This window comes from Ammospiza caudacuta, chromosome 1 (genome assembly GCF_027887145.1).
Source record: "Ammospiza caudacuta isolate bAmmCau1 chromosome 1, bAmmCau1.pri, whole genome shotgun sequence".
Lineage (NCBI taxonomy): Eukaryota > Metazoa > Chordata > Aves > Passeriformes > Passerellidae > Ammospiza > Ammospiza caudacuta.
In genome coordinates, this window is record NC_080593.1 from 148,345,382 (window position 1) to 148,369,612 (window position 24,231).

The 24,231-nt window shown below is 41.7% G+C and overlaps 1 protein-coding gene across 1 annotated transcript in view; it reads left to right on the forward strand.

Moving 5' to 3' along the window:
* Positions 1–1,240: 1,240 nt before the first annotated feature.
* The window catches only part of KHDRBS3 (KH RNA binding domain containing, signal transduction associated 3), a 90,753-nt gene continuing 67,762 nt past the window's right edge, over positions 1,241–24,231 (forward strand). Inside the window, exon 1 of the mRNA XM_058811057.1 lies at positions 1,241–1,713. Within this exon, the coding sequence (XP_058667040.1) occupies positions 1,626–1,713 (88 nt within the window). The 5' untranslated portion in view covers positions 1,241–1,625. The remainder of the gene's footprint in view (positions 1,714–24,231) is intronic.

Below are 24,231 nucleotides of genomic sequence, written 5' to 3' on the forward strand. Positions count from 1 at the left end.
AGCCTTAACCTCTGCTTCCAAGCTTTGAATGAGCATTTCGCATGCTGGTTTACTTTTCAGAGCTTTTTTTCCTCCCTGTATTGCAGGGATATGAGTAAGATATATCGCAGATTTTTTTTTTCCCCCTATGAAATACAGAAGTAAACATTTGGTTATTCAATTCACAGACATATGAGTATTATTCATGGCCTTTTAAGTCTAGATCATCAAAGTCCCTTATTGGCTTACCCAGTAAACACTGATTTAAAATGCTACTTTATGGCTTTGGCTTCAGTGATTTAGTAATTTTCCTCTGCTTTGCCCTTGTGTTCTGCGACAGAGCAGAGCTGCTCCGGCTTCCTCCGGGCTTTTGTCACCCAAGATTCATTGATGAGACACCTAAGGACTAATAAGGGAGCGATGTAAAGCATCAAAGCTAAAGAACAGAGCGAATCACCACCTAGAACAACAAATGCATCCTCTGAAAAAGGTCTTTTTAAGGTCCTAAAAGTCTTGCAAGCGTCTTTTAAACTTTGCTTCTCTTTCCTGCTTTAGAGCAGGGGGAACCCCAAACCCACTTAGAGCGGCACATCTGAGCATCAGAAATACAGTTTTTTGGCTAGTGTTTATGAAGTGATTTGTATTACTAGAGGCAAAAGCACAGAACGCTGGATAGAGAATACGCTGTTTGTGAGGGGAGAAAAAGAAAATAAAATCGCGTTTGCGCTACTTGCAACACAAGGTCCGCCTTTCTCCGAAAATGTGACAGGGACGGAAAGGACACCGTCCTGGATCCTCGACCCCTTTCACAGATCCTACGGACCTGGAGAGGGTCTCGAAGAAGACTCGTGTGTGGGAAGGGTCGCTGTGGGGTCTGAGGGGCTCTGTGAGTCTCGCCAGTGCAGACATTGCGCTTAAGCCAGTCCGCTCCCGCCCAGCTCGCGCTGCGGAGCGACTCTGGGAGCGCCCCTCAGCACGGGACCCTCACCGACCGCTGGGAGGCGGGGCCAGCAGCAGCGACCAATGAGAAATTGCGGCTAGTCTCTGACTGACAGGCCACGCCATCCAATAGCAGCCTTCACTTGAGCAAGGCGGGGACACTGGGGGAGCTCTGCTATCCCCGCCCATTGGAAGGGGCTGGGGCGGGGCATCGCCCCTGGGCGGGGCTAAAGGCCTAAGGGGGGCGTGGTCTAGGGCGGTATATAAAGCTGGTGCGGCGCGTTTTCTGTGCTCAGTGGGCGCAGTGTCGCCGGCGGGGCTGTTTGTGGTGTTGGTCTGTGCGCAGCCCCTGCCGCCGCCTGTCTCTTTTATTGTGTGCGCGGCTCTCGTCTTGCCTGGGTCAGCGGCTCCCGGGGCGCGCCTTTTTCCCTTCTTTTCCCTTGTGCGCTTCCGCAGAGCGATTTGTCCGCGCCCCTTGTCCGCTGAGGGGGGGCGTCCCCCCAGCCCGCGCCCCTTTTCTCCCCCCTCCTGGCCGGGGGCTTGCGGCGCTTCCTTCTGGATGCGTCCCCGCAGCCCCGGGCGGGAGGCGGCCAGGGGGAAGCGCTGCCTCCGAGGATTTACCGCTGCCTGGGACTCGGACCCGCTCCTTCCCCGCGGGCGCACCCGGCGCCCCGGCTCCGCTGCCGCTCCGGGCCGCCGCCGCTGCCATGGACGAGAAGTACCTGCCCGAGCTGATGGCGGAGAAGGACTCGCTGGACCCGTCCTTCACCCACGCCTTGCGGCTGGTGAACCAAGGTGAGGGGCGGCGGGGCGGAGCGGGGCTCCTTGTCCTGCCGTGGGGACGGGCCGGAGTGAGCGGCGGATGCCCACCCCGAGGTTCTCCTTCCCTTATTGCACCGGCTGGAAGGGTTTGTTGTGTTGAGGTTCTCGGTGCGGGGCTCACCCTTGCCTGGCACCGCTTGGGGGGTGTGTTGTGTTCAGGCTGTCGGTGTTTGCCGGCTCCGGGCGCCTTCCCCTTCCCCGGCCGGGCAGCATCGCCCCGGCAGCCGCGCTCGCTGGGTGCCCGCCCGCATTGTGCCCCTCTTCCCTCCGTGTGTTCTCTGCCGTCGCTCGCTGCTCGAGTTAGAGATTACTCCGAGTTGAATGGCTGTGTCTGCTGTGCTCTGCTCGGGCTGCATGTCAGTTAAAACCCCAGAAGGTTTTCCTATTTTACCCCGTTTGTGAACAATGAGCAGCCGATTGTTTACATGTGTGTGAGCCTTCGGAAGAACGAGCCTGCTGCCAATGGCCTTTCCTAGAAACTTTGGGCTGTGCTACATCTTAGTAAACCGTTATAAAAACACAAAGCATATTTTGTTTTGCAATTATATAACTCCAGATAACAAGTTACTCCCACCCCTTCTGCATCTGTCAAGTCAGATGTGCTTTAAAGTGCTGTCTTTTTGTTTCAGTGATGCAGTGCTGATTAGAAAAGTCATTCTGTGTGAATTAAAGTATGATTTAGTGTACATTTGGACATACTGTATAATTGGCAGGCGACTTTCAAGTACAGCTCTGGAGAGACAAATGCTTGCTCTAGTGCTTAGGATGCTCAAGTGAAACAAGCTATGAGCTGATCCTCTAACACACCAAACATAGTGATAGCCAGAATGATTTTGGCTTTAATTGCAATGTTTACTAAGCCGTGCTTGGTGTGCTTTGCATTCTGTAATAGGAACAAGTTTAAGTTGATGTGGGTTCTTCTAATATGTTGTAGGTTTTGCTGTGTAGTAGGTGCAAATGCCTGTCTCAGAATCAGAAGGAGAATTGCTGTTGTCTGAAACACTCTGGAGTTAGGGGTAGCTGTCACAGTTTAAGCTGTAGAATGCATATGCTAAGAATTGAAGGTCCATGTCCATGGGTGGATGGAATATTGCATATTTTTCCAAACTTTGAATCTGTAAAAATGTCCCTGTTGATTGTGGGAAAAGGAGAATTATGTTAAAAAACCAGTTATTTGCTGTAAATGAAAAAACTTGTAAAAATTAAACTTGATGGCTATAAATTATTGAAGTCCCTCTCCAGGTAGTGAAGAATCTTTTTGCATGTGTAAATTAACCCAGGGAGTTACAGAGCCATGTGATTGACTATTTTGTAAACAGTGTTAAAGAAGGTAAATCTGTCTTTCTGACTGAGTTTGTGATATTTTTTGAGGTTCTCATTGAAATGATAAATTGGAGGATGGAAACTTTTGCTTTTCATTATGGTATCTGCATGCATATATTCCACTCCAGAAAAAGAACCTATATTTTCAGTGTAAAAATGCAGATGTATGTGCATCCAGCCTCTGTAATCTAGTAGGTGTCTTGATTTTTTTGTTTAGTTTGAAAGCCAAGTCTTGGATTGGATTATATCTGAAGTGTTTCACACATTAGAGGTGGAGAAAAGAAAGATTGAAGGTGACTAATCAACTGGTTAGCTCCAGTTTAAAATGGAAGTTTGTATAATATCTATGTATAATAGTTTAATTGTAGAGTCCCCAAAGAGCCAGATCAGATGAAGTCCCTGTATAATACAGGTGGGAAATATGACTTCAGGAGGGGATGTTTCACTAACCCATCCTGCCATGATACTAACTTTATCAGGGGTTGGTTTTTTCTCAATTGTAATAATTCTATGCACTTAAATGAATGACAGTTGTTAGTGCAAATGTATATGTAATGGTTGTGGCTTGGATTTTGTATGCCAGGTCTACTGAGTATTTTCTATATTAGTTCATGTGGAAGCAAATGAAATAGCTTGTCTAGTTTTTTTTAACTGGGTTTGTTTATCTTTTAAGTTTAGAATGAAATAGGTTTCTAAGTTTGGCTTCTTTTGGGTATCTGTGAGAGTATGTCTTAGCAAAGGTTTTAAGTGCTTTAAATAACCAGCTTAATTATGTAATAGCATTTTGGTGTCTTAGTGGCATTAAATTTGCTATCTGTATTTACTTAAACTGAAATACTGTACATCAGCTGACTTTCTTCAGAAACTCAAGAGTAATTTGTAAGAGTTGTATGGATGAAGAATCCTTTTGAGATGCTGAAGTAATTGAGGTGTGTTTGCTGCTTACAAAAAAGAGCCACATGGCTAACAAATTTCCAGTCATGTTGAAATTTGGTTTCTAGGGAAAATCCTGGGTCTAGACTTCTGAAATGTGGCAATTACAGCTTTCAAATGGAAGTGGATGGATTTGCATATTATGCTTATAATTACACATTATAATTTGTGTACACACAAATTACATAATTTTAAATTTAAAAAGTGAAGCTTGACCTGCTTCAAGTTCCTGGGTAACATTTCAGTTAAAAAAGAACAATGTGGAAATAACTAAGATGCTGTAAGAATATTTTCGTGGGCAGTATTATTAATCTGTCTTTCTGAATTAAGATATGAGAGGAGTTTCTCTGCCTTGAAATACTGTTTGGAAAGCACTAAAATCAAATATTAGTATCCTTCAATGTTCCTGCATGGTAAGTCCTGATTTTTCTTGTTGAGAACTCTGTTCAAGGATTTGATGTTTTCTGTCCTTGAGACAGAAAAACAATACTTATTGCTTAAATTTGTTTTAAGCAGTCACTGAAACATTTAACTGCTGTTTAAATTGTAGAACAGTGGGAATCTTTTCCAGGAGACTAGACTTTATCCCTTGTTCTAATTAAGAAGATGTATTTGTATAATTGAACATTAAGCCATCCTAAAAAGAGGAAATTTTTTTTGCCCATAAACCCTTAAGCATGTTATAGATTGGAAATGGACTTATTTGCATGTGTGGTAAGATGACCATGCTAATAGGATTAATTTGCAGCTGGTATCAGACCCTGGGAACTGGAATTTTGTCCAGTTATTAGTTTATAGTAAGTTCTGTAAATGAGGAATCTGGGGAAAGATGGGCTTTTATGAAGAAACAAGAGCTTAGTACATTTGTTTTCCTATTTTCAACTCTCATGGGCTCATCTTTATGCAAAATCTGAAAAATATTTTTCTAGGAGAGTGATGGTAGTTCTGAAATCCAGCCTTATTTCAAAGGCTGTGTTTGCAGTTGTGGTTGTTTGTAAATGTTGGTAAATGTGCAAGTGTAGTGTTGATTCTCATAACTTGGTTCACGAGTGATGCTCTAAAAATACTCAAAGATCTGAGACAGAAAAGTTACTTTACCTTCTTTCATGTTTATTTATAGTAGTGATTCAAGATGAGCAGTTAGTGAATGTTGAATGAAGTATGTGAAACTGCAGATGGAAGAGGCAAACTGTAAATAAAACATGGTGATACCAGACACATTTCCAACAGGGGAGATGTGAAAATGGGTGCTTGGAAGTTGTTTGGTTTGTGTGGATAATTAAATGTGTGCATAATGAAAGTTAGAGTTGCTTCCATTGCTGAAAGACAACTCTCTTGTGCAGACTGGACCTCTGCAATATTTCCTTATGAGCTCATTTTAGCTGTTTTGAGACTTGTAGTATCTGAATTTGGCAAGGCTTCCTTTAGAATGTTGATGAGATGATGTTCAGGAATACCAAGCCTTGCTATCAGTAGATGGCTGTATGTGCTAACTGTGTTGAGTGGCTTCCCTGAGCCACATGGCTAGTGGTGATCAGCTGGGGATTGCTGTCTCTTGTGTCAGATTTTGCTTGGAATTCAGTAATCAGAGCTGTACCTCCCTAAAATCAGGGAGAATAGAATGTAAGGGAGTGTACTCACTTTCTGCTTTGTGGAGGATATTAGTGGTCTGATTCTTATTTTTTTTTTTTTTTTTAGTAGAGATGGCTTTGTAAAAATGGTTGAAGTAGGAGCTAAGCAGTAAATTAAGCTTCCATATATATTACTGGTTTTTGTTGTGGTTTAAGCTCAGCTTGGTTGGTAGGTACTGTGCAGCCACTCATTGCTTTTCCCTCGGTGGAATCAGGGAATTGAAAAAAGGTACAACTTGTGGGTTTAATGACTGAAATAAAGTAAAATATAATAATTATACTGGAAATTAAAAAGAGGACTAAAACCCAAGAGAAACAAGTAATGCCTAATACAGTTGTTCCCCAAATGCTGACTGATGCCCAGGCTGTCCCTGAGCAGCAATCAGTGGCTCTGAGTCAACTCCCCCCCGTTTATATAGTGGACATCCATCCTGTGCTGTGGAATATTCCTTTGTCCAGTTCAGGTCACCTCTCCTGGCCGTGCTCCCTCTGGGCTCCTTGTGCACCTGCTGCCCAGCAGAGCGTGAGACACTGCAAAGTCCTTGATTTAGAGTAAGCACTACTTAGCAACAACCGAAACATCACTGTGTTGTCAGCTCCTACTGAGTCTGAATCACAGCACTGTACCAGGCTCTAGGAAGAAAATGAACTCTATCCCAGCCAAAACCAGGACAACTTTGAATAAATCTAGGTATGCAAGGGGATTTGTGCTTTTCTTTAGTTTATCAAAAATAAATGTGATTGTGGAGTGACATAGCTGTGTTGTAACATAAGTAATGACACTGAAGCACCCACTTTCCTGTGTGGACAAGTTTTGTGGCATGGCACAGACACATGGTGCTGCTCATTCAGTCACTAATGGTGTTGAATCACCATCAGTGTAACCCCAAACTCTCTTTTCTGTCATTATAGTATCGATCACAGAAACAATACTAGTTGTCCTACTCTCTGAGGATTTCAGAGCACTTCATGAAGGTTATAGGTGTTTTGAAAATGAGATATGGCTGGAGAAAGCTGACTGTGTTTTTAAATTACTTGGAGCATTGTATGAAATATAGTAAGTTTTGTTCTCCTCAGGTTTTTTTCAGACAGCTGGTCACTTTTAGTTGCTATTCTTAGGAGTTAACCAGAAATAGTTTTGTGGTTTTAGTCTGATTACTAGAAGACAAGAGTCTAAGCAAAACATTTAGGTGGAATTGGATATTTACAGGCCAAGTGTGATGAAAAATTAAAGTGGTAGTAATAGGAATGGATATGATGTAATGGTTGCACCATCAAACTAGGGAAGGCTGACTTGGCTTTTATTTCTGTTTTCTTGAAGCAGCATGAGAAGTAGAAACCCTTGGAGGGCAGAAGGGATATTTCAGGGTCTGTCTCTCATCTCAGCTATCTGTATCTGGTAAAACTTCAGAAGTTCACATTTTTATTATGATTGCTCTTTGCTTTTACTACAGTGAAACTGTATTGGAGCAGTCAGAGGGCTTCCTAAAAGTTAGATTTCGATCTTGCTCTCTTAAAAGGCTGCGGAAGTGGTTTATCAGATATTCCAGTCATGTTAACAGGGCTTCTGCAAAATGCAGCTGAAGATAATCATACTTTCTTCACCCCTGGGCTCATCTGTTCTGAAGCCTGACTGAGCCTAGAGCCACTCACTGCAATCACAGTTAGTGTAAAGCTGACTCCTAATTCACTTGCACACTCACTTTGGCAGTCAATGAGAGAGATTGAATTTAAAGGTTTCAAATGCAGCCTGACATGGTTTGTCACTTTCAATCCTTTTTGACACCAGCCATGCAAATTAAAGCTGTAACCTTCTGAGTACTTATTTACTGGGGAAATCAGGAAGAAGGTCACAGCACTGTTCCTCTGGCCTGTGGCTTGTTTGACTTTTCTTGCATATACTTAAAATTTATGTATGTGACCTTTCTGCCTTCTGACTTCCAGTGTAATTAAGAAACAAAAGAATTTAGGATGCACTTTTGTTTGAAAGAAGCAGGTATCGAGGTTCAGAGTTTAGAAGAGTCTGTAAAGTATTCAGTGTGGTACTGCATGACTTTTTAATTAGTATTTAGCAGGGTTCAGTAAAAAAGCATGTTTAAATAGATTAACTGGTAACTGACCTAATATTTTATGGTGAATTAACTGACTGTTCTTAGCTGAGCTGTGAAGGAATCTTGCAGGCTTAATGTTTACATTATTAATACTGTTTTTCAAATAGAAGATAACAAAGGACAGGGCTTCTGTACTGGGCATGTGGAATATCTTGATAAAGTGGAGTTGTCTACCTCTGAGTCCTGCGAAGGCAAGTCTCACCCATGCCATGGGAGCTGTTTGGTAGTGGTGGTGATAGTTCTGGGAATTATTTTACAGCCATATATTTCTAGCCAAGTGTGATTTTTTTTTTTCCCCCAAGTGTAACAGTAGCTAGAAAATTAATATCTTTATGGCCTTAAGCTAAGGCCATAAGGGCATATGGACTCAGGAATTTAATTTTCTTGTGACATTCTACTTGCAGAAGTCCGTATGTCTTAATCTTTGAGGAAATCATGGAAAAATACAATGCTTTGCAAGTTTGAGAAGGTCTGTAGGCCTCTTGCTAGTCTGATTGTTGTGTGAAAGGGGTCTTTGACTTGTGCTTTGAGAGCTTGGCTGCCTGCAAGAGTGAATAAAGGTGCAAAGAGGCTCTGAAAACCAATGGTGAAATGTCTGGCCAAGAAGTACAAATGAAAAAATGCACAATGCTTTAGCAATAGATGATTAACTCTTAAAGCAGATATAAGGACCAGTAGATTTTGTGCCTTGACATCTTTGCCTCAGAATGAGTTTCATGTATGGATATTTGATCCCTGCTAAATTCTTAAGCTCTTTGAACTGTCAATGACTTGGGCTGTACAGTAGCTGTAGGTTGGCTGTTTATGCCAAGGAGCAAATTAAAAAGCAGTAACTGGAGAGGTAGCATGAAGAAGCATTGTTAGAGTGACTGATGTATTTTGTACCTCCATAGCTGAGCAGTGCATGTTTTATTCTTTGTGTGTTTATCCTATCTTAAATTTTTCCTTTACTTAAACTTGTTTTTTTCATATTTATCACTTCTGGTTCTTTTATGTTGTGTTGTTGTTTTTCAGCTTTTTTCCTTATTGTCAAGACAAACTTAGTAAGAAACTAGGCAGTTAAATGGATTTCCTTTCTATTCTCCATCTCTCGTTGCTATTTGCTGGATGCCTTTCATTTCTTATTTTGATGTGTTTATCAGACTTTTGGCTGCAGGTAGCAACTCAACTTCAACAAAGTTGCAAGGCAGCAAAAAAATGTCAGTTTAATTCTTGTAGATGGTAAATCTTTCACTTTTTTGGCTTGTATAGGTGTTCTTTTATAGATCTTTATTTTCTGGGAAGAATTTGTTGACAAAGTAATTGGAAACCTAAAAGATTAGAAATCATTTCAGTAAACCCATTGTACTTGATCCAACAGAAAATTTGTTATAGCAACTGCTGCTGTGCTGATCTTGGTATAATATAGTGACAGTGAAAACCTGAAGTTGCAAATCTTTTGAGGATTTACTGATTTTCTTTGGGTTTAATAATCCATCAGGATTGTTCAAAAGGACCAGTCTGAGTTAGATGCCTTTCTGTGGACAAGACAAAGAGTATAGGAAAATGTCTTAAGCACTGTGTGCAGTTTCAGACCCCACCATATAAATCACAATATAGGAAAGATATAAAACTATTAAAGGGTGTTCAGAGGAGATAAAGATGAATGGTCTGGAGGAGAAGCCATCTGAGATGTGGCTGAGGTCCCTTGGTCTGTTCAGCCTGGAGAAGAAGGGACTGAGGGGAGAGCTCATTGCAGTCTGCAACATGCACATGAGGGGAAAAGGAGGGGCTGGCACTGATCTCTGGGGGTGACAGTGGCAGGACCTGAGGGAAGGGCCTGAAACTGTCAGGGGAGGTTTAGATTGGATATTGAGAAAATGTTCTTCACCCAGGGGAAGGCTGGGCACTGAAACAGTTTCCCCAGGGAAGTGGTCACAGCACCAAGCCTGACAGAGCTCAAGAAATATTTGAAGTTTCAGCCACATGGTGGGATTCTTGAGCTGGTCTTGCGCAGGGCCAGGAGTTGGACTTCAGGCCTTGTGGGTCCCTTCCAAGTCAGGATATTCTATGATTCTGTAAATTGCTTCTCCTCTCACTCTGCTGCATTTGTTGAAGGCTTAGAGAAGAAATGTGTCTGTAGCCTTTTATTGCCTCAAACCATTCAGTAACACTACTCTGGGAAGCAGATGTGTTTGAAAGCAAAATGTTTTAGAGGTTGTCAGCCAATTTTTCCTACTGCTTTGGGATAAAAATTATTATTTTCAGATGTAGAAATGGAAGGACTGCTTCTAATGTGGTCATTCTTCCTTTCATGTGTCCTTTTCTGTTTGCTGGTAGTGGACAAAGGTTTTTGTTACTGGTTCATTTTGATCCGTGTTCTAATTAACTAGAGGTGGTCAATACCAATCCTGATGTGTCCCTGGGAAGAGTTTCTGCTCCCTGCAGTATTTGACGGTTAAGGAGATTTTTGTTGCTTTTTTTTCTGCTGTTAAGCAGAAATGTTGTGGTGCCCTCTATGCTGACTTCAGTGATACAGCTCCATGGGGTAAAGCAGTGAAGTAAAAAAATCACCCTTTCCTTCTCTGTCCACCTCCAGGCTGCTGCTAAATGATAAATTTCACTTCTGTTAAAGGGAAAGGCACTATGGTTTTCATGTCTCTTTGGTTATTTGACTTCTATAGTGTTTAACTCTACCCCATCTCCCCTCCTGAGCTTGAAGGAAAGCAGATTTTTCTCAGCTATAGAAGCACAGTTCAAATATGATGATCTTGATCCATTTGTAGAGTCATGAAAGTTCAGTAAGCATTTTGTCACTTTATTAAGTATCCAACTGCTTCATGACTACTTCCAGCCTATTATTTTAGGCTCAAGAAGTCCCAATTTTGAAGAAACTTGCTCACAGATCAGTTTTCTGCCTTCCTTTAAAGGATTCCCCAAAATCTTCGTGGTAGTTGGAGATTTTTCTCAGAGGAAAAGTGTTTGTTCTTAATGATTGGTTCAGTTTCTCCATTTAAAGCCTGGTGTGCCTGGAGGAGCTAAGCTGTTTCACAGCAGATGGGCTGCAGTGATACCTTTAGCCCTTGTTAACACTTGCTCCCTATGTGGAGTTATCCCAGTAATATCCCAGGCTGGATAGTCTGCAAGGTGAAATGCAGCACCTTGGTATAGATCTTAAACACTGCAAAAGGCTCTTGTGGTCCAATTTGTCTTGTGTTACACAGATTAGTCTTAAAGATTCTTTTTGCTTATCATATACCCTTGACCTTTTTATTACACCATGCATCCATGGTCTGGAAAAATGATTAGGTTTTTATTGGCCTACTGTATAAAAGCATACAACGAAAGATTTATCATGTTTTTAAGGCTTGCTGTATCTGTTCTTTAGACCTTTTTGTTTCTGCAGGCCCCTGAGTCTTAACACAATCCTGTTAATACCGTGTGAAACAAATGCTGGGAATGATGTAAGTGTAGTCATAAAATGCTTGTGAGGCCTGTGGTGGTTTTGGCTAGGGTTAATTTGTTTTTTTCCCAGTAGCCAGTGTGGGGTTGTTTTGGATTTGTGAGGAAAGCAGTGTTGATAACACAGGGATGTTTTCATTACTGCTTAGCAGAGCTTACACAGAGGCCCTTTCTGCTCCTCACCCCACCAGCGAGGAGGCTGTGGAGGAACAAGGAATGGGATGAGACACAGCTGGGACAGCTGACCCCACTGACCCAAGAGATGTTCCATACCATATGGCATCGTGCCCAGCATATAAAGCTGGGGGGAAGAAGGAAGAGGGGAAGTTTGGAGTGATGGTGTTTGTTTTCCCAAATCACTATTATGTGTGATGGAGCCCTCCTTTCCTGGGAATGCCTGAGCACCTGCCTGGCCATGGCAGGGGTGAATTGTTTTACTTTGCTTATGGGCATGGATTTTGTTTTATCTACCATTAAACTGTCTTTATCTCGACCCACCAAGTCTATTAATTTTACCCTTGCAATTTTCTCCTGCATCCTCTTGCAGGGAAGGGAGCACCTATGTGGGGCTTAGCTGCTAGCTGGGGCTAAACCATGACAGAGGATTAATGACCTCTGAAGAATTTTTCCAGCCTTATATGATCTGTTAACTTTAGGATCTTGGGCGATTGCAAACTATTAATATGAGCACACTTTGGAAAGAGCAGAAGCATTCCACAGTGGGTTTTCCTACAACCTTCTAATACAGCACCTTACATGTAGTGATGCATAGGTATTGACGATGCAGCTTTTGCAGAACGATTTTTGAATGCATCTTTGCCAGGCAACTCTATTATGATTAGGGCACTAGTTACTAGAGAAGGCATTGTGTGTGCTTCATTTTCGGGGGAGCCGTTTCGCGAGGGTTTTAGAGCGTTTCGGGAATTATTTCTGGAGCGGTGCCAGGAGGGGGCGACAGCGGCCCGGCCCTGCGGGGCTGTGGGATGGGGTGGGATCCTCGGGAGAGCCGGGATCGGGGCTGTGGGATCGGGTGTGATCCCTAGGAGAGCCGGGATTGGGGCTGTGGGATCGGGTGTGATCCCTAGGAGAGTAGGAGAGCCGGGATTGGGGCTGTAGGAATGGGTTTGAGGATCGGGGCTGTGGGATCGGGTGGGATCCTCGGGAGAGACGGGATTGGGTGTGATTCGCCGGGAGAGGTGTGATCCCTCGGGAGAGGCGGGATTGGGATCGGGTGTGAGGCCCCCGGGAGGGCCGAGGGGAGCCGGGCTCGGGTGCCAGCCCCTCCAGAGAGCCGGGATCGGGGCTGTGGGGATCGGCTGTGATCCCCGAGAGAGCCGGGATCAGGGCTGTACGAACGGGTGTGATCCCTGGAAGAGCCGGGATTGGGGCTGTACAAATGGGTCTGATCCCCCGGGAGAGTCGGGATCGGGTCTGATCCCCAGGAGAGCAGGGATCTGGGCTGTACAAACGGGTCTGATTCCCGGGAGAGCCGTGGTCGGGGCTGTGGAATCGGATGTGATCCCCAGGAGAGGCAGGATCGGAACTTCCGGATCAGGCATCAGCCCAGCGGGAGAGGCGGGACTGGGGCTCCCGGGATCGGGTGTCATCCCCCTAGGGGAGCTGGGCTCGGGTGTCAGCCCCTCCGGAGAGCGGGGATTGGGGCTGTACAAACGGGTCTGATCCCCCGTGAGAGCCGGCATCGGGGCTGTTTGGATCCGGCGTGATCCCCCGGGAGAGGCAGGATCGGAACTCCCGGGGTCGGGCATCAGCCTACCAGGAGAGGCGGGACTGGGGCTCCCGGGATCGTGTGTGAGCCCCTCAGGAGGACCGGGCTTGGGTGTCATCCCCCCGGGGGAGCCGGGCTCGGGTGTCAGCCCTTCGGGAGAGCGGGGATTGGGGCTGTAGGAGCGGGTGTGATCCCTGGGAGAGGCGGGATTGGGATCGGGTGCCAGCCCCTCGGGAGAGCGGGGTCGGGGCCAGGCGGTGCCGGTGCCATCGGTGTTGGCCTGTGGCAGCAGCTCCCACAGCCAGATGTGTCCTGTCTGTCCCCAAGGCGCAGGTGTGTCCCTGTCCTGCTGTAACCCCAGCCCGCAGCCCAGGTGTGTCCCTGTCCTGCTGTAACCCCAGCCCCCGCGAGGGAATGGGGGCGGCAATCGGAAGAGTAAAAGCTACAAAACTCTGGGTGAAGAGAGGATACTTGGATAAGCAAGGTACAAGCTGCACACGCAAGCAGATGAAAACAAGGAATCCATTCTCCGCTTCCCATGAGCTGGCAGGTGTTCAGCCATCTCCAGGAACATAGGATTCCATCACACCTGACTGTGGCTCCAGGAGACCAACGCTTCCACCTGGAAAATCCTCCCCCTTCCTTATTCCTCCCACTCCAGATGTTCACCACTTCCTTCTGCCCCTCATCTTTTCTGCCCCACATCTCGACCCACGCATTCTTCAAAGCCATGCTCTTCCTATGCTCAGGCTCCATCATTCACAGCCTAAGTGGCGAACAAGATATCTGAAAAATAGGAGGGCTCCAAAAAATACTACCCACAACCACTGCATGCCTTACCATCGGCAGCCTCACCCTAATAGGAGCACCACTTCTAGCGGGGTTCTACTCAAAAGACCAAATCGTCAAAAGCCCAAACACATCCTAACTAAACACTTGAGCCCTTCTCCTAACCCTACTAGCCACATCATTGAGGATGACACCATATCATACATGGGGATGGTTTTAAACTAAAGGAGAAGAAATTTGGATTATATGTTAGGAAGAAATTCCTCTCTGTGTGCTGAGGCACTGGCACGGGTTGCCCAGAGAAGGTGTGGAAGCCCCATCCCTTGGAGTCTGCTCCAGGTCAGGTTGGATGGGGCTCTGAGCAGCCTGGTCTAGGGGAAGGCATTCCTGCCCATGGCAGGGGGTATGGAACTAGATGATATTTAAGGTCACTTCCACCCTAAACCCTTGTATGACCTGGTAGCTTTGACCTGTGTTGTTTACTTCATGTATGCTTGAACTGTTAAGACTGCTGTCGTCCAATTTGAAAAATCTTGAATAAAATTTTAGAAGAAACTTTCTCAGACTTCTGAATTTGAAGTTCTTAGAATATTCCTTTTTTATCAGCTGATTAAATGGAGAGTACGGGGAAATTACCATAATGGTATTTATAAATTATTTATTTATAGATGCACTTATATAGTTTGGAGCTCTGAAATAATAGGCCTTGTTTGAAACCCTAAGTAATAGTTCACATAGTTCAGTATAACATTAATTAAAAACACTGGTGTGTATTTCATTACCACATAAGTGGCAAGTAGCTGGCTGTGGGATCAGGTCTATAAAGAACTGGAAGTGAATTATCCTTTAGATTAATGCCCTGATAGTGGAAAATGGATGTGATTTGCTTTCTTAACTTTTAGGTTATAGTTTAGACTTCACTGGTGTGCTGAGCACTGTGCTAACATAATGTATTTTCTGCCTCTGAGTAGGTTGTAGGTCCTGAAGGTACCAATCCCTTATTCCTGTTCCTGTGTTCAAAGCAATGACCAAAGCTTCCAATGACTGCCTGGGCTTGGAGGCTGCTTGCTGTGATGCCTTGCATGAGGCTGGTGCTGAGTATTTATTTAGTTACTCTAGGCAATAGCTAAAGTACTCAACTTGCTGGATAGCCTCCTGCTTGGTCATTTTTCTGGGGAAAGCAGTGAAATGGATAGGAAATAACTAAATCAAAAGTACTTTTTCTCCCATTTGGATGAAGTACAAGGTAAAACTGTAGGTTTAATTCTTTACTGTTCTTTCAGACTATTTTGCTGAACTTTGTATTATTGCACTGGAGTAGTAGTAACTGGCTGGAGCTCAACTCTGTAGCTTGTATTTCAGTAAGTGTTTTAGCTGTGACTTCATTATTTTGAAGTCTGTGCAAATGATGCTAATCCCATAGGTATGTCTTGTCAGCATCTGTATGAGGTATTTTTTGGCTTCTCATTTGGAAAGGTTTCATTGCTGCTATCAAAGCTGAGATTTGAAGCTTTTCTGCAGAGTCATTGGAAAAGAGCTGAGTGGAGGGAATGCAGAAAGCAAATGTAGTTCCTTTATTCAGGTTTGGAACCTTAAATATGGCTGTGCATACTGTTAGTAATGGATGTCAAGCTGTGCTGTAATAAAACAAATGTTAGCATTATTTTTCTTTCATTTTATTGATGACTAATCAGCTGTTTTAGCTGTATCAATGATAGTCAATCAACTTTTAGTAGTAATACCTTTTCCCCTTACAGTACTTCATCCTCAAAACAGCCATCCTGTCATGGGAGAAATTCTACATGTACCTAATTGAAATCCTAACAGAATAGTGAATGCAATTTCAATTTGAGCCACAAGATGAAGAAATAAGAGCAGATGGCCCCTTCAGAAAAATAGATTAAACAGAATAGATATTCCTGGCCAGCTACATAGTTAATCTCATGCTTTTGTCAAGGGGTACTGCCAATACATAGTTATTATGCAAGGATAAAGTAAAAGCTGTATGAATTTAGTGATAAAAGCTTTCCTTCGTTCCCAGCTCTTTCTGATAATTTAGTGTAATGTTCGTATTTTTAAAGTTACAGTTAGAGCAAATATGAGTAGTAATCTATTAAATTAGTTGTGTCTTGCTTTATAAAGGGATCCTGCAAAAAGAGCAGCTCTGGGAATTTAGTTCCATTCATGATCTATGGAAATTCATGGTAGCATTTCCGGTATTTTCTGACTCTGTGACACACTGTTGATTGAGTCTTTAAACCCACATGTCAGATTTGGTAGAGGGATCTGTAAGTGTGTCTCTCCTGTTGGCACGAGGAAGAGTTTCTATTCCCTATGGTTAAATGTTCTTTTCAGAGTGGACAGTCAGATTTTTGAGTTCAGTGAAGCACCTTTATTTCTTGGGTGTACGCAAAATAACGCATTCCAGCCTCTTTAGGTGGTTATTCTGTATTTGACTGGACATGGCATTCCTGCACTTGCTCTAAGGTCGAGGGGGAAGTGAGATTTGAGACTTACTAACACAGGACCTTTTCTCTAGGAAGACTTCAGGTGTGCGCAAGTACCCATTGCAACTGTTGGAGGTTCTTCCCAAATGCACTTTTTTCTTTGTTTCTCTCAAGTAGCAAGGAGCAATAGAAGTCTACCCATGAATTGGTTATTGCTGTCTCAGCTGTTCTTCGTCTTTTAGGTACTCCAAATTTCTTAAGCAGTTGTATTTTCTTAAAATTCGTTCTCTTTGTCCTTTGCCACATCTAGAAAATAACTTCATTTTGTACTTTCAGAAAATGGAGCATCGACATTTTCTTTCCCATATAAAAGCAATTTAAGCATCACTGAATCAAGAAGTAATGGCACCTCAGGTAGTTTGCTTTGGCACTTTTCTTATTGTTTCTTGGCAGACAGAAGTGATGAAGGAGCAGAAACTTGAATATATGGGGCTGTGAAGGCAGGTGGGGGACAGGCAGGGCAGGTGTCTGGTTAGAAGCAGCTTCTGCAGGTTCCCAGCATGAGTGTTAAAAATATGACTGGTTTTGTTTTTGCTGTCTCACCTTGATTGTAGGTGAACTTCCCTGGCTGTGAATTGTTCTACTGCACTTAAAGGTGTCAGCTCTTTTGTGCCTGTGACGCTTTGTAGTAGTTGATTTTCAGTGTGTAATCTGTAGAAATGTACTGAAATATGCTATTTAAACTATTGAATATAGGAATTGCTCCCCTAAGAACACATGTGCTCATCACTGGGAAAAAGTGTTCAGTGAAAGTTTGCATTCTGAAATTAGCTGGATGAAAACTAAAACAGTAACATGTCTGAAGTTGATTTATCAAATAATTGTGTGACATAATTTGGCTGCAGTAAAACTCAGGCATCACATTTTAGATTTCTATATAAACATTTGATTTTAAACTGTCTTCAAAACAAACCATTAAGACAAATGAATTTGCAATGTCTTGACTGCTGAGTAGTTGCACAGAACATGCAGTTTTCCTGATTCTTACAGTTACACCATAACCATGTATGTTGGAAAGAAACTTAGACCTTTAAAAATACTTTTTACTGAAGAAAGATGCTTTTTGTAAACAAATTTACTAGGTGAAAATACAACTTAACCAGAACTAACTGCTTAGTTACATTTAAGGTAAACATGAATATAATTTCTTTAGAGAAAGATTTTGAGTCAGAGCTGTTTCTTACCACAAGTAAACCCACACCTTAAATGCTGCTAAAACAGTAGTGTATTTTAGCTTTGTAAGGTGTGTTTCAGCAAAAGCTTACTGGCATAAGTTGGTAGCTAATTCAGATATTTTAGGTATAAAACATGGTTTGTTTCAGTTTTTCTTAAATTTGGAAAGATGCATAATGTTTTATTAGGTCAATGCTAGAAATACTAGTTTAAGAAAAAAAAAAAACCTCCTTCTTCATAGATGCCATGAAATTTGGAAGATTGCCTTCCTCAAGGAAGGTGCTGCATGGACAGGCACATGGTCCTACAGAGGCAGAGATGTATCTGGAGCTGTAGATGTGGCTGCTTTCCTGCAAAAACTGGTCTGTTGAAAGATCTTTGATCCTTTCCTTAAGATTTACAGCTGGATTGAGTCCCTAAGATGGGACTTTCAAGTTTTATAACACTTCTAGGGAAGTCTGATCTTGTTCTGCAATTCTGCAAAGTGGTTCAACTAATTTCATGAAAATAAGTTTAATAGTATAATATTTGGGAAAAAAATTGAATGCGGTAGCAATATGCATTATTCTGTGTAATATATGTCTTCCTACACAGAAAATAATTCAGATTTGCTTGCTTTTGAGCACATGGAAGGGATTGTAATTAATGTTATCCCTCAGCTAGTTAATTTTTAACTTGGATGTTTGAAGTTTTTAACATCCAATTTATGTTGAAGCTCATACAAAAAATAACCACGCAAATTTCTTTAAGCTGCACTTTCCCATAGGACAGTAGATATGCAAGCTGTCTTTTCCTGCCAAGTTGCATTACTGCAGCCCAGGACTGTAATGGGTGACAAAAAATAAAAATACTGTCTACAATAATTTTGTCAAAAGTGGTTCTTTACCTCTTTTATCTGCTGGCAGTGGAAGTCATGGCCTTCTGAAGGAATCATGAGGTGGTTTGGGTTGGAAGGACCTTAAAGCTCATCTGGTTCCAATCCCCCCTGCCATGGGCAAGGACACCTTCCACAAACAAGGACCAGCTTGTTTAAAGCCCAAAGCCCATCCAACCTGTCTTTGAGGTTAGAGGATTAGGGTTGTGTTAACCTAATCCAGGATGGCGTGTTGGAATTAGCCACTTCTCTTTTACATGTGCCAACTACAGTCTGTAGGTTTGTTTCCTACATCTGTGGGTAGGAATGCACAAATTCTTTAGGATGCTTTAGGTTGTTACTTTTTTCATAAATATTATGAAAGCATTTTTAAAATTTGTGATTTTTTTGTTGTTTTGCAGAGTAAAATATGCAACTCATCTATTTTATGACCCATAGCATACACCTGTTTTTGTGGTTTTGTGTTCTTTCTATACAAGATTACTTTTTCACAGCACACTTGCACATCAGTTGTTTGTGCTTTAGTAAACAAAGTTTCAGACAAGGAATTTCTCAGGATTCTGAGAAATTTACATCAAAGTAGCAGGAAGCTTGTGTTAAAAATCAGCAATTGGAGAAAGTTACAAACAGTAGGTTGAAACAAGAGATTGTACATGAAGGCTACTCCAGTCTATACTGTTTTCAATGGTTCATCTTCTAGAGGCTCTTAGCAGTGATTGCATTCACTTTGAGTTCATTCAATCACTACAATGCCACAGAATATATAGATGTTTTGTATCAATTCTATAGTAAGATTGAAGTTATACTTGTTGGTAGAGCTGTAGCATCAGTGGGCGTGAGTTTAAGTTATAGCAGTGTCTGGTGCTAACTCTGAATTTCACTGAATTAAATATATAAGAATTATATATATTATATAAGAATATATAATATATAAGAAATATATGTGTATTATATATATAATTTAAATATAAGGATAATAAGAATTTAAAAAGCACTATAGGTACTTGGAATGGCTTTATCTCTCTTCATTTCCCTAATCTTGTGTGAAATATGGACAGTGACAAGTTTTTATTGGACAGAAAATGCATTTTGGACAATATTGCATTCTGGGAAGCAGTGGGAAGAGCTGCATGCTGTGTGCATTTTCAGCCATGGACACTGGAGAGGGAAAACAATGGACTGCTGTACCCTGGGTCTGTCCATATCTGTTTCTCTGAACTGTTTTAGCATTTCTATGATGAATGAATAACATTGATTTCTACCATGCTTTCAGGTAACAAATCATGGCTTTCTATGTTCCAGTATGTCACGAGAAATAAATCTTGGGCTAGGGTAAGGATTTATTAAAACTGATATTTTTTTTTTTTTAATACCAAAGATGGAACAAATCTTTCCTCCAAAAAAAAAATCCAAAACTCTTCAACAAAACAGCAGAAATCTTGCTAAAACTTGCATGAGAGGAAGGATCACCATTTCCACAGTGCTGGCAGTGCTGTTCTGGTGCAGCCCAGGTGCTGGTGGCCTTTACAAGTGCACCTTCCTGATGGTGCTCATCTTGTTTGAACTTCAGGTCCTCTTCTGCAAAGCTGCTTGTGGTGTTTGGTTTCCAAGCATGGGGTTCTCTTGTATGGAGTTGTTCCTCCACAGGCACAGGATTTGGCACTTCCCTTTAAGTGCACAGGACTGCTGCCCATTCCTCCAACTCTTCCGGGCACTCTGAGTGTCATCACAACCCTCTGGTGTTTGGATCACTCCTGGTTTTCTGTTGTGTAAAGCTGCTGGAACTGCACTCTGTGCCATCATCCAGGTCACTGATGGTGATGTTAAAATATCATTGAGCTCACCACTGCTGTCCGGCCCCTGGCTGGCCTGTCTGTGGTGCCGCTGACAGAGTCCTTTGAGCCCGGCAGGTCAGTTTGCACTTTTCAGTCTGCCTCATGTCTCCATCCTGTGCCTCATCAGTCCACATGAGGATGGGGTGTGGGAAGCTTATCAACAGCCCTACTACAGATGGGGTGGACACATCAGCTCTCTCTCATCTCACATTGTTCATAGTGCTGTTTAGTGTGGGTGACTTCCCTGCCATAAATTTGTGCAAATTGCTCTCATCTTGACCTTCTGTGCTTGGAAATGGTTTTCAAGAGCTGTTTACTACATCACCTTCCAAGAGATCAAGGTGAGACATACCTTGCTGTGGTGTCCCAGATCCTCCTCCCTGCTCCTGAAGACAGCACTGCTTTGCCTCAGTTATCGGTGACATTCCCTGATGACCATGTCCTTACCAAACAGTGGCCTGTTGATGGCATCAGCCAGATCCCTCAGTATTTGGCCATGTTTCCTGAAACTTCTGCTGTAGTGATGGTTTCAAGTAAATTGTGACTTACAGAAGCTGTAAGTTGTGTTTTACTGGTGTTTATCAGTGGGATATGACACATTCCTGAATTAAGGATTGCCAGAGTGTGAGGCTCTACCCTGGCCTTCTGTCATTGGGATGGAGGCTCTGGCAAAGCTCTAGTTGCTTAAAAATGATTTTTAGAGAAGTAGAAGATAACACTTCTTGGTCTTGCTGATGGCTACATAAATCTTGCATAATGCTAAGTAAACAGCTGTACACTTATTTATGTAAGTATCAGTTATACAAAACACAGGGATGTGTTTTGTTAGCATAGCTATCTTCTAGTATTAAGTATGGTTTGTTTCAATCTGCTGGCAGATTCTTAGACTGCAGACTTTGCCAGTGCCTTAAAGTGTGGTCTTAATAGTGCTCAAGTCTATTTAAGGGTCAACAGCTGGATGTGCTATGGCTACTGCCTCACCTTGGCAATAGTTTAAAATGTGATATTTGCATATGGAGAGCTGCAGGTTGTGTCCATTTTTTAGCTGAGATCTGATTTACACCTTTTCTTGTGAAAGTTGTCAGAGGAGTCACAGAAAGTTTGTAGTACTCTGCAGTGCTATGTACATGATAAGGAAGGAAGATTATAGGCCCTTCTTGATGTCTCACCAAAATGTCAAGTGAAATCTTGTGTAAGAGCTACCTGGCTGTGTTCATATGCTGGAATGAAAAAGGTGAAACAGCTGCTTGTAAGGACTCTTGATACAGAATATTAATTTCATTTTGCCTGGGTCCTATGCACATCTAACAAGTTATGTAAGATGCTCTGTACATTGGATTTTATTTTTAAGGTACAGAACAAATGAGTTGACTTTTTGTAGTTAGTGAATGCTTGACCTTGCTAATTTAGAAATATTCATGCTTAGAGAAAGATCTGCAGTAGGTAAAATGTACAGTAGGTACAGTGGGTAAATCACAGATTTTAGCATTTTGTTATAAGTTATCTTCACAATGAGATAAATAATTTTCAGTGGAGTAGGTTGAGGATATGGGACTGATGTCTACATCTACATCTTATTTTCTTCCTGAGTAAACATCTCTTAATACCTTATACATGATTTTGACAGTTCCTACTGTGGTACTTCCTCCCTTACTGCTAATATTAATCAGCTCAAACAGATTTTAGTGGAGTCATTTTTGATGTGAAGGTAATAGGTGTTCATTTAGATTTGAATTGCTTAAATAAAAAAGCACATTCAAAATATTTGTCATATTGGTGACTGCAATGTATTTTCAGATTAGTGCAGATAGTAGTACCTAGACTGTAAAATAGAACTTATAATGCCTGTGAATGCAATTTAAATAAAGATTGGTTTGAATCCTTCAACAGGGATATTATTATTAATTTGAGGATTCTGAATGCTGTAGACATCATTCTGGCATGAACTGCTTATTTTATTGTAAATTGAAATTAGATTCATTGTCAGTTGCTTTTACAAAATTAAGGTGGCATATGAAAGACAGTTATTTGGAATTCAGCTATTGTAATAATGAGCATTAGTTGAAACAAATTAGTGTGGTTTTTTTTATGCACAATTCACACTCTTAATGCATTACTTTCTCTGCCAGTTCAGAATTAGGACCTATTATGGATGCAAAACTTGCAGTTTTTGAAAGGACTTTTTAAAGGATTAAAATGTTGGCTGAGGAGAATATGAAGTTTTCTGAGGCTCTTAAAGGAATGGGGGTGGGTACATTAATAGAAAAACAGCATTAAAAATTGAAAATTCTGTTGCATTTTTTATTTGTGTTTTAGACCCATTCAGGATGAGTTTAAATGTTGCCATTCCACATATATTAGTTTCCTTATTTTAAATATTTTGAAGCTATTTTTGTTTGGTTTTCCCTCTTTCCCTAGTTTTCCCTTTTTTATTTTTTTATGAAGACACACTAATTAGTATTTACTTTGGAAACAGAGGGTAGAAAAAGGGATATTTGTCTAAGCATTTACTCATATCAGCAACTAGACATTGTTTTTCTGGGGTATTGGGATGCCATGTACAGTTGAAATGGGGAAATTCTGCATTTTTTTTTTGTGTGTCTACACGGAGAAACTGCTTTGAAGCAAACTGAACTATGCTAGACATGTTTTAAGATGCTCAAAAGTAGGAGGATAAAGTTGCGTCTTCTGTTTAGTGCAGAAATTGGGAAGGTTGTGCAGCTTCATGCTGGTCAAGAGGACAGGGAATGAGCAGTGGGTCTCTTAGAGGCTGTTGTAAGGAAGTCTGAGGTTTATTTCAGCAAGCTTTTTGGAATGCATTAAAGCCTTGGTGTGGTGATTCTAGTTCAAGTTGGTGCTGTGCAGTGCTGTTTTCAGCTCAAAACATGAGAAATACTGGTTGGAGAGGTGCTGATTCAAAGAACTTTGAATCATCCTCTACTAGGACAGGGATTAAAGGAGTCCAGGGTAAAGGATGTGAAATCTAAAGCACAGTCAAGACCATTTTACCACAACAATAATGAGATTAAGCTCTCATCAGTTTAATCAAACTTAGAATTGTAATTGGGTTCACCATCTTGTGTACTTTGGATTTACAGAACTCCTGGAAGGCAATTAGTCTCTGTGGGCAATTAGTCAGCATCCAGCACAGCAGATTTCTATGACTTGGCTTCATTGGGAAAGTTTTCATTTTATTATTTTATAAGAATAGGTATTCTTAAAATATGTCTTCTTGGATAAATGATGGGTTTTGCCACAGTGAAAATTTCCAAATAAACAGTATGGAATGCTGATATTGTCAGTTTTTTGTTCATTAAGGATTTTTTTTTTCTCTGAAATTCCCCTACAACTGATTTGGAGTCCCCTTTTCCTCTGGGAGCTTGTCTCTTACCAAAGCTTGACTGTGTTTTTTAAAGGGGGTCTTCATAAAATACCAACTACTAAGTTAAGGTCTGTTTTTTGTAGTGCCATCACTTTGATTTGTTTCTGATGTGAAAGCAAAAGGAATCAGGCTGCCAGGGGAAATGGCCATCGAGCTCAGTGTTCTGTCTCCATCAATGGGCAAAAGCAGTGAGCTTTCAAGAGCTAAAAGGACAGGGGAAATATGTAAAGATACTTAGCCTTCAGTTTGACTTAAGAGCTTTCTGAATTGAGGAGGGTGTGACATTTCTAAGTCAACTGTGAACTTGTGAGAATTCACTGAGAAATGTATTGCTGTTGGGCTATGCTTCAGTAGTTGCACAACATGCTTCATTGAGTCAGTCTAAATTTTGATGTTTCCTTTTCTTAGATACAAGGCAATAAAATTGCCTAAATAAAGCAAAATCTATTGCTTCTATTGTATGATGTTAGTAATTTGCAAACCCACTTGATTTAGGAGTATTTTTAAAGGATAATGTAATTCTTAGAGTATTTTCACTTTCAAAATGAACGTGGAAACTATTTCTAGTGCAATTTCAGTGCAGTTCCATCAATGCCCTGTTCTCTTAAGCTGTGATCATGTGGATATCCTTGAATGAGCCTTGCATTTTTCACATTTTCTTCCATCCAAAGCAGATATATTTGGATATAATGGTGTGCTTGATAAGACATCTGAATGTCAGGAATTAAAGTAGAAAGTTTCTTAAGGATTTGCAGGCAAATTGACC